This window comes from Oryctolagus cuniculus, chromosome 5 (genome assembly GCF_051225735.1).
Source record: "Oryctolagus cuniculus isolate XC-2025 breed Fujian yellow rabbit chromosome 5, ASM5122573v1, whole genome shotgun sequence".
Taxonomy (NCBI): domain Eukaryota; kingdom Metazoa; phylum Chordata; class Mammalia; order Lagomorpha; family Leporidae; genus Oryctolagus; species Oryctolagus cuniculus.
The window spans coordinates 143,732,223-143,741,200 of NC_142871.1; the positions used below are offsets into that span (position 1 = coordinate 143,732,223).

The 8,978-nt window shown below is 56.5% G+C and overlaps 1 protein-coding gene across 2 annotated transcripts in view; it reads left to right on the forward strand.

Moving 5' to 3' along the window:
* Nucleotides 1–8,978, forward strand: part of GMPR (guanosine monophosphate reductase) — a 40,448-nt gene extending 31,470 nt beyond the window's left edge. For both annotated transcript variants that reach the window (XM_089333316.1, XM_002720867.6), the window contains 3 exons: nucleotides 2,532–2,574; nucleotides 4,891–5,050; nucleotides 8,497–8,978. In XM_089333316.1, the coding sequence (XP_089189442.1) occupies nucleotides 2,532–2,574; nucleotides 4,891–5,050; nucleotides 8,497–8,677 (384 nt within the window). In that variant the 3' untranslated portion in view covers nucleotides 8,678–8,978. The remainder of the gene's footprint in view (nucleotides 1–2,531; nucleotides 2,575–4,890; nucleotides 5,051–8,496) is intronic.

Sequence of the window (8,978 nt, forward strand, 5' to 3'; positions counted from 1 at the left end):
AAAATGCCAGCTTCAGGTTCTTGCAGTGTTTGGAAAAAGGACTTCAGTTCCTTAACGGTTCCCAGCATAGGCTGTGTACTTGGACCCTTCCTCTGCGCCATGCCTGCAGTCCTCCCTCTCTCAGGTCTGAGCGACTGGTTTCATCAGAACAGGCGCACTGACAATTCACAGATCAGACTTTCTCTCGTGTCTTGGGTGCCTTCTGTACTTCAATATAACATCAGCTGTCTTGAGAAAGCAACTAAACCACGTAGATGTACTGCTTTGAAAACTTGCACAGGATAGAATGCTAGCCATTTTTTTTAAATAAAAGATTTATTTAATGGAAAGGCAGAGTGACAGAATTTCCATCTGCTGGTTCACTCCTGTACTGGCTGCAATGGCTGGGGCTGGCCCAGTCTGAAGCCAGGAACTCCATCCAGGTCTCCCACGTGGTTGGCAGGAACTCAAGTACTTGGCCGTCCTCCACTGTTTCCCAGGTGCATTAGATGGGACTTGGACTAGATGCAGAGTAGCCAGGACTCGAACCTGTGCCCTGATGAAAGACGCAGGTGTTGCAAGTGGCGGCTTAGCCTCCTGCCCCACAATGCCTCCTCCATAGCCAATCATTGTTTTTGCAACCTCCTAGCGGCTGTGACCAGTTCTGTGTCAAGGTCAAAGTGTGTGTCTTGGATTGCAGGGGCATTGCTGGTCTTGCTCTGCTTCCTGAGAACACAAAGGCTCACCTTGAATGACTTCTGGAAGTTGCCTGTAAATGCTAGTCAGGGGGCAGGCTGCTGAGGGTGAAGGCACCTCACAGAGTAGGGCTGCGCTGGGTCGGGTGGGCAGCCTGGCTTGTTTGCGTTGTGCACTGCATAAATGCACCCACGGGCAATATATGAGCAGATTATGCCGGACGCACGAATTCCTCTCCCCAGTATGTCACGCAGTGGACACTTGGTTCATCCTGGGAAGAGAAGGGCTGCTTGTACTGGAGTCTCATTGGCACAGGCTTCTGAATGTGCCTCACTCCTGGGATTCACAGAAGCACAGTCATGCACTGCTCACGAGTGAATGAGCCAGGTGTTTTGTTTTTCTCAAAGATTGATTTGAAAGACAGACAAATCTTCCCTTTGCCGATTCGCTCCCTCAATGGCTCCCCCAACCGTCTGCCTGGTTAGCGCTTCCACGCTCTCCCCTTCCAAGGTACAACCTCACTCGTCCTGCCGATTTCCTTTTTTTTTTTTTGACAGGCAGAGTGGACAGTGAAAGAGAGAGAGACAGAGAGAAAGGTCTTCCTTTGCCGTTGGTTCACCCTCCAATGGCCGCCACGGCCGGCGTGCTGCGGCCGGCGCACCGCGCTGATCCAATGGCAGGAGCCAGGTACTTATCCTGGTCTCCCATGGGGTGCAGGGCCCAAGTACTTGGGCCATCCTCCACTGCATTCTCTGGCCACAGCAGAGAGCTGGCCTGGAAGAGGGGCAACCGGGACAGAATCCGGCGCCCCGACCGGGACTAGAACCCAGTGTGCCGGCGCCGCAAGGCGGAGGATTAGCCTAGTGAGCCGCGGCACCGGCCCCTGCCAATTTCTAAAGCATTTTATCTCTTAACAAAACTAGCTCCACATAGCCGGGTTTCAAATGTACAACCTCCAATAGATTAAACTCATGCTCTCATCAAAATAGGTCCCCAGCCATCTGACTTCAAAACAAAACACTTTGCCAGGGCCAGCAGTGTGGTTCAGATGTGGCCTGCGACGCTGGCATCCCATGTGAGTGCCAGGTCTAGCCAGCTCCACGCTAATGCACAGGATGGAATGGGTGCTTGGGCCCCCAGCCACCCATGTGGGAGACCCACATGGAATTCTATTCTCCCGGCTTTGGCCCTGGCTGTTGCAGACATCTGGGGAGTGAACCGGCAGATGGGAGCTCCATCTCTCTTTCTGTCTCTATCATAAAGAAATGCTTGCTTTTAGCAATCTGAGACATGGAGCTCCGTGGTCTCCATTCAGGATGCTCTCTGCAAAGTGGCTGGGCCAAGTTTCACCGACCCCTCCCCTCTGCAGAAAGCATGCACCTTCCTGCCAGTGGGAGCACAGGGGAGGGAACCAGCGTTTTCTCAGTTCCTTTCCAAAGCACCCTGACCCCTTGTGTCACAGCGGAGCCTCTGCTAACGACAGGCGCTTCCCTCTGAGCCGTGGAGTTTCTGCCAGACCCTCCCTGCTCTCCGTTAGGCCAGCGCCACGCGTGCTGAATGGATGCTGAGTTGTCAGGTGAAGAGGAGGGAGACCCACAGGGCGGCTGGAAAGATGAAGCACCTCGCTCAGCGTCCTGCCCTTGGCTCTTAGAATAAGTCAGCCTGTGTACTCCGGCAACCCCGCCTCGCGCCGGGCGGGGAGGAAGGCGACTTCCGAATGGCAGTGCGCTCCCTGGTTCTGGCGGGGGTGCCTGGGTCGGGCGGGGTTTGCGGAGTGACCCACAGGGGAGCCCGGTTAGGGCTGAGCCCTGTTCCGCTCCTGCCGACACCCTCTCCTGCTCTTTTTCCCTCTTAAGGATGGAGGCTGCACGTGTCCAGGAGATGTCGCCAAAGCCTTTGGTAAGGTCGGGTCCCCGCGCGCGTGCACGCGGGTAGGGCCGGGGAGGGAGGCAGGCGCGCACCGCGGCTCAGCGTAGGCGAACTGCGGACCCCCCCTGGGTTTCCTCCGTCCGGTCCTCCGGTTTCCGCCCCAATCGACCCAAGTCCTGGCCTCGGCTTGGTTCTGGTCCTTGGCAGAGCAGGCCCGGAGGTGGGGCTAGGGGCGACATCTGCCCACCAGGAGTTGGGGAAGCCTTGGGGAGGCAAGGCTCAGGGACCTGTGGGCGCCGCAGGAAGCCTCCTTGGTCAACCTGGAGAAGCCCTGCGCGCAGAGGCCGGCAGCAGTTCCTTCGCCTCCCGCGAGGGGGCAGCCGTACGCTCTGCACCGCCAAGGAGGACCTGGGTTTTCTGAACTTCACTCCCTGTTGGGGTTGCCTGCCCTTGAGATGGCCACGTGGCCCTGCAGGCTGCGCTGGAAAGCCGGAGGTGTGTCACGCAGGAGGCTGCAGCGGAACTGTGGCCTTGCCCTCCTTGTCTGATGGTTGGGCCACATTTGCTGGGGGCTTTTTGTTGCAGGGGTGGGGGGAGTCCTTTTTCAGTGGAGGAAAAACTTAACAGCTGAAGAAGAGCCCGGGGCAGCAGGAGGGCTTCAGGGTGGCCCGGATAGGGTCACAGGGATGGGACTTGATCCCACTTTGCCCGTGGATCTCAGCTGTGCAGGACTGAGGCTGCAAAACTCTAGGGCATTTGGGACCTCTGCTGACCACTGAGCTCACCTGCCCTGTGCCACAGGAGGTTCATCCACCAAGCAGGATCTACATAGTGCACATGTGTGTTGCATCTCGGGCTTCCTTCTACAGACTCACGTGTGTGCTGTGCGTAGCGTGGGATCCCGGCACACTGGGAAGTGATGGGTGGGCGAGTGCCGTAACAGCAGCCTCTGGACTCGCTTGGGCTCTGTGCAGTTTCCCTGGGGGATGGGGTCTCAGCCTTCTCCACGCCCCCTTGTAGCCAGTGCAGTGATGCCGGAGTAGGAATGGAGCTCAGAGCACAGGGCTGTGCCCGGCATGCGCTGGTGAGGAGAGGGTACAGGCCTCCTTCCTCTGGGGCTGCGGCCATCAGGAGGGCCCTGGACCCCTTTCCATCATGGCAGGAGCCCTGGAGGGAGGGCTGTTGACGTCCCCTGGGGCCGCTGTCCCCTTGCTCTGACCCAACCGCAGCTGTCAGTAGGACTGGGGCCGGGGGGAGTTGTAGCGGTTTGCTGCTGAATGTCTTAGGCTGCTTTCTAACAAGATCCCCGATATGGGGTAATGGACAAAGCATGGAGTTTATTGGGCTCAGGGTCCTGGAGATGGGTAAGTCCAGAGGCCTGGGGCTGGCTCCTGCTCGGGGTCTGGCAGGGGCCTCAGGCTGTGGCTTCCCGGGGTGAGACAGGGCTGGCCACTGTAAAGTCACTAATACCATCTCGAGGGCCCTATCTTGTCCTATTCCTTCCAAAGCCATTCCTGTCAGAATTTGGCAATTCAGGTTCCTACCCATAATCTCTTGGGGGACACGTTCAAAGCAAAGCACTCTATTCAGTGAGAGTCTTTGCAGTGACCATTTCTCCAACGTGTTCCTTCTGCTTCCTTGGTAGTGGGTTATTTGGCATCTGTCTCGTGTGCTGTGCACAGAGCCAGCCCCGGTCCCGTCCCAACACAGCCTCCAAAGGCAGCTTCGTAATCCTGGAGCCTCTGGGGCTGTCCTGGAAATTCCGCGTGTGCGCTGCCCGGAAGGACGTACCATCAGCTCACAGCAGAGGTGCAGGCAGAGTTCAGCTGACTTCAGGGACACAGGGCTGCCTCTCCTCTGTGCCGGATCTCGGCAGTGGGAGGTGCAGGCTGCTCTGAACTTCTGCAGTGCTTGGTGTGCACAGTGTGGGTGCAGATTTCATAGAGGGCTTACCGTACTGAGTGCTGCTACTAGGTCCTGCTGTCAGAACTAAGAACATGGGCGGGGGGGGGGGTGGGCGGCGTGGTTGGTGGGGATGTTAGAGAGGAGTCACTGCCCTGAGTGTCAAGATTGAAAGCTCACTGTCAGATGTGCCCCCAACTCTTGGCATTCCTGATTCTAATGCCATTAACTCTGAAACGCAGTCACGGTTAGTTGTTAACATCCGCTAAACCTCGCCCAGGATTTTCGCCACCAACCTTGCTCTCTTTGTCTCTGCGTCCGCCTCACCATCTGCAGGAGAGAGGTTGAGTCCCTCTCTCTTCGCCGAGGGCTGGCACGGGGGAGGAGAGACGGGGCGGCCCTCAGAGCTGCCATTTCACTGAGCCATGTTCTGTCGGCGTGCAGGAGCCGGGGCCGACTTTGTCATGCTGGGAGGGATGTTTTCAGGCCACACCGAGTGCGCCGGAGAAGTGATCGAGAGGAACGGGCAGAAGCTCAAACTCTTCTACGGGATGAGCTCGGAAACAGCCATGAAGAAGCACGCGGGCGGCGTGGCCGAGTACAGGTGAGGGCCGGCCTCTCAGCTCTGCTTCCTGCCTGCGGAGACGGAAGTGCAGCGCGGGGAGGCAGGTCTGGGGCATTCGTGCACCGAAGGGCCGGCGTGCCTGGCATCCTTTTGAAGCTGCAACTGTTAACCCGGCTGTCACTGGCCGTGTCTGGGGGCCTTGTGAGTGCGTGCAGAGCAGAAAGGTCTGGGCCAGCTTGCAGGAGTGACCGGGGGTACGAGAGCACTGTGTGAAAAATGCATATTCTGAGAAAAGTAGGCAGATTTCAGGTGTTTTTTTTTTTTTTCGTAAAAGTAAATGTATCTTTTAATTCCCACCCACACACTGTGAGTCCCCTTGCCTGTGCTGGCAGGTACCAGTTTTGGAAGGCACACCCCACCCTTACCAGGCTGGGCGGGAATCTTGCTTCCTCTTTGCTGTTTCCGGCCTGAGCTGAGTTCAGGCTGCAAGAGGCGGGTTGCAGAGTGGGTCTCCTGTTGCACATGACGCCCTGGGGGCTGCGGTCCAGGCCTTTCTGGTAGAGGGCCTCACTTCTGTGCGCCCACAGGACTCTCGCCTACCTCCTGCCTCTAGCAGTTGACGCGCAAGTGTCTTCAAATGTTGGGGTTGCCCACTGCCCACGTGATGCCCACGGCTGCTAATAATGCCTTACTTAAAAATCCATGGTCCCCAAAGGTCCCCAGGATTTCCCCATTTCACTGTGATAGGAGGCTAGAGGTCCAGAGCCAGTTTTATAGGTGGGTAGGGAAGAGGATGGGGTGTCCTACCCATAATTCCTTAGTAGGGTTCTGGTGGACCGACTTCTGTTCTCATTCTTGCCAGGCCTTTTCTGTGTTGGGGGGAAGCTCCATAAACATGTTATAGTCTGGGGAAGGCAGGGTGGGAGAGGTGGGCACCGCACACCAATGTAAAACAGGAGGCGGGCCCGTGTCATGGTGCAGTGAGCTAGAGTATTGCCTGCTTTGCCCTCATCCCACATAGAGCACTGGTTCTGGTCCTGGCTGCTCCAGTTCTGATTCAGCTCCCTGCTGATGAGCCTGGGAAGGCAATGGAAGATGGTCCAAGTGCTTGGGTCCCTGCACCCATATAGGAGACCCGGATGGAACTCTAGGCTCCTGTTTTCAGCCTGGACTAGCAGCCATCTGAACCAATGGTTGGAAGATTTTTAAGATTTATTTACTTATTTGGAAGATAGAATTATATAGAGAGGGAGAGACAGAGAGAAAGAGATTTTCCATCTGCTGTTTCACTGCCTAAATGGCCCCAGTGGCCAGGGCTTGGTCAGGCCAAAGCCAGGAGCCTGGAACTTTGTCTGGGTCTCTCACATGGTTGCAGGGGCCCAAGGACTTGTGCCGCCATCCTCTGCCTTCCCAGGCACATTAGCAGGGAGCTGGAGCAGAAGTGGAGCAGCTGAAACTTGAACTGGTGCCCATGTGGGGTGCTGGCACTGTAGGCAGTGGCTCAACCCACTCTGCCACAAAGCTGGTCCCCCTCTGCCTTTCAAATAAATACATTTTTAAAAATTTTTGGGGAAAAAAAGAAAGGTGCATTCCTGCCCGCCCCAGAAGGTGGCCCTCCCTGTGGTAACTGGAGGAGTCTGCCCAGTTAGGTAGCAGAAACAGTGACCAGGTTTGTGTAAACTGGACCCGAGAAGCTCGCTCCTGAGGCCTGTGTGGGGTGAGAGTGGGGCTTAGTCGGCTAAGACAGCTCAGCCTTGCCCAGAGCACAGCCAGGGCAGCGTGGGTGGGCTCTGGGCAGACCTCTGATAGGCCAGGCCAGGGTGTCACATAGACAGAACAACAGAAGATCCCAGAGCATCAAGACTTGGTTCTGAAAGTCGATTCAAATCTTAGACAAGGAAAGAAAGCACCAAAGGAGTTAGAACCTTGAGCCTAAGGCAGACTGAGCCTGGTAAGCTCTGTGCTCCGCCCCGCCTTTCTCTCCCTGGCTGTGGGCAGTGTGTCCACCTTTCCCCTGTCTCTGGCAGGTGGCAGCTCCCGGACCCTGACCTTGTCATGAGAATGGTTCTCTACTTTGACATTATGGTTAATGACGGCCTTGTTATTTATGCTTTGCCAGTTGCTTTCTAATCATCAACCATTTCATTCTCATGCTGTCCTTGGGAGGCAGATCAAAGTCCTTTATTTTATGGGTGAGCAGATTTTCAGCATCAACAATAAATGACTAGAAAAAGGTGACATCACCAGTCAGCAAAGAAGCAACGATGAGAACTAACCCCAGGAAGGCCATGGAAATGTCTTCGGAACACACCAGGGCAGTCCTTGGAGGCACATGTACATGTGTGTCTTGTTCTGGCCACCGGGTGTGGAGACCTGAACCACACTGGGGGTGGCCAGTGACTTGGGCATCATGTGCTTGGTGCTCTAAACCAGCCCCCACCGGCTGATAGCTTTAAGTAGCTCGATTTCACGCAGGGGGTTCTTGCGTGCTCAGCAAACATGAGTTAGCATCCTTGTGAAATTCTAGGTGATAAGTTTCTGACCAAGAGATGTTGTTGTTCCAGTTGGGGAAAAACGGCCACAGGAAGTCCCAGAACTTGGACTTGTCAGAATTTGTGTAGCCCTTAGATGCAGGCTGGGCTGCATTTTCACATTCCTCCTGTGATGCCCCTAGGGACCCAGGCCTGGATGGCAGTGCCACTTTGTAGATGGGTTGTGGAATCGGGCAGTGCTCCACTGGGGCTTGTGAGGAGAGGGACAGGGCTCAGCAGGGACGGTTAGCCACCGCCTAGAGGCCACATGCCAGACCTCCTCAGCGCTCCTCTCTCCTGGTGTAAAGATGCTAGCCACGGCCTTAAGGGAATTTTTGGTTCTACTCTGGTCCTACGTCCTGCAAAATAGGCACCCATGGGAACACAGGGAGGTGAGCAGATGGGGAGAAGGGGTCGTTCCCAATCAAGGACACCCGGAGAGACCAGCAGGCGACTTGCTGCTGGAGGTTTGGTTTCCTCGTAAGCTAGCAGGGCCCGAGCTGTCCATTTAATCTTCTCTGGGGGTGTCCTCTGAGGACACTCAGTTTCTGCTGCAGAGCCGGTAGCCTGGAGGGTGATGCTCACAGCCCTGTCTGTTGGTGGTGCAGGAGACGGCTCCAAGAGCCAACCTGCCCAGTGTCTTCAGGCCCCATGAGCATTTGGGCTCTTGGTCCATTGTAGGCTGGTGTGCGCGTGGAGGTTTCACAGGAAGGGGGAGCCGGGGGAGGCTGCCGTGCAAGGAGGTGTGGGTCTCTGCAGCCCCTGGGCAGCCTGCAGGGAGGCTGTGTCCTTGGAGGTGGGGGGTGCTTGCATCTGGGGAGCTGGCCCAATGCACTTGGCTCTTAGGGCAGGGGGCACTGGGGCCAGAGGGCAGCTCCTCCAGTGCCTTGGGGGCTGCCAGCAGCCGGATGGCTGGGAGGAAGCAGCTCCATAAAACACTCCCTTTCCTTGCAGGGCCTCTGAGGGCAAGACTGTGGAAGTGCCTTACAAGGGAGACGTGGAGAACACAATTCTGGACATTCTCGGGGGGCTGAGGTCTACCTGCACCTACGTGGGGGCTGCCAAACTCAAGGAGCTCAGCCGGAGGGCGACGTTCATCCGGGTGACCCAGCAGCACAACACTGTGTTCAGCTAACCCCGAGAGGGAGGGGCATCAGCTCCGGCAGAGGCTTCCGCCTGCACCTGCTTCTCCTGCCGCTCCCGAGTGGATGGCGGGGCACCGTGTCCTTTCTCCTCCCTCCTGCTGCTGCCGGCAGCTTTGGGGCTTCTCCTGTGCCACCTTGGGGCCCATGGTAGGGCACTGATGGGGCCAGCGGTTGCAGCCCAGCTGCCCAGAACTCATAACTTCATTGTCTGAACCAACACCTGCACCCTTTCCTTTTCTTTTCTTTTTTAAAGAGAAAATGGTTTCACTTTAATATACGCTCTTATCTTAA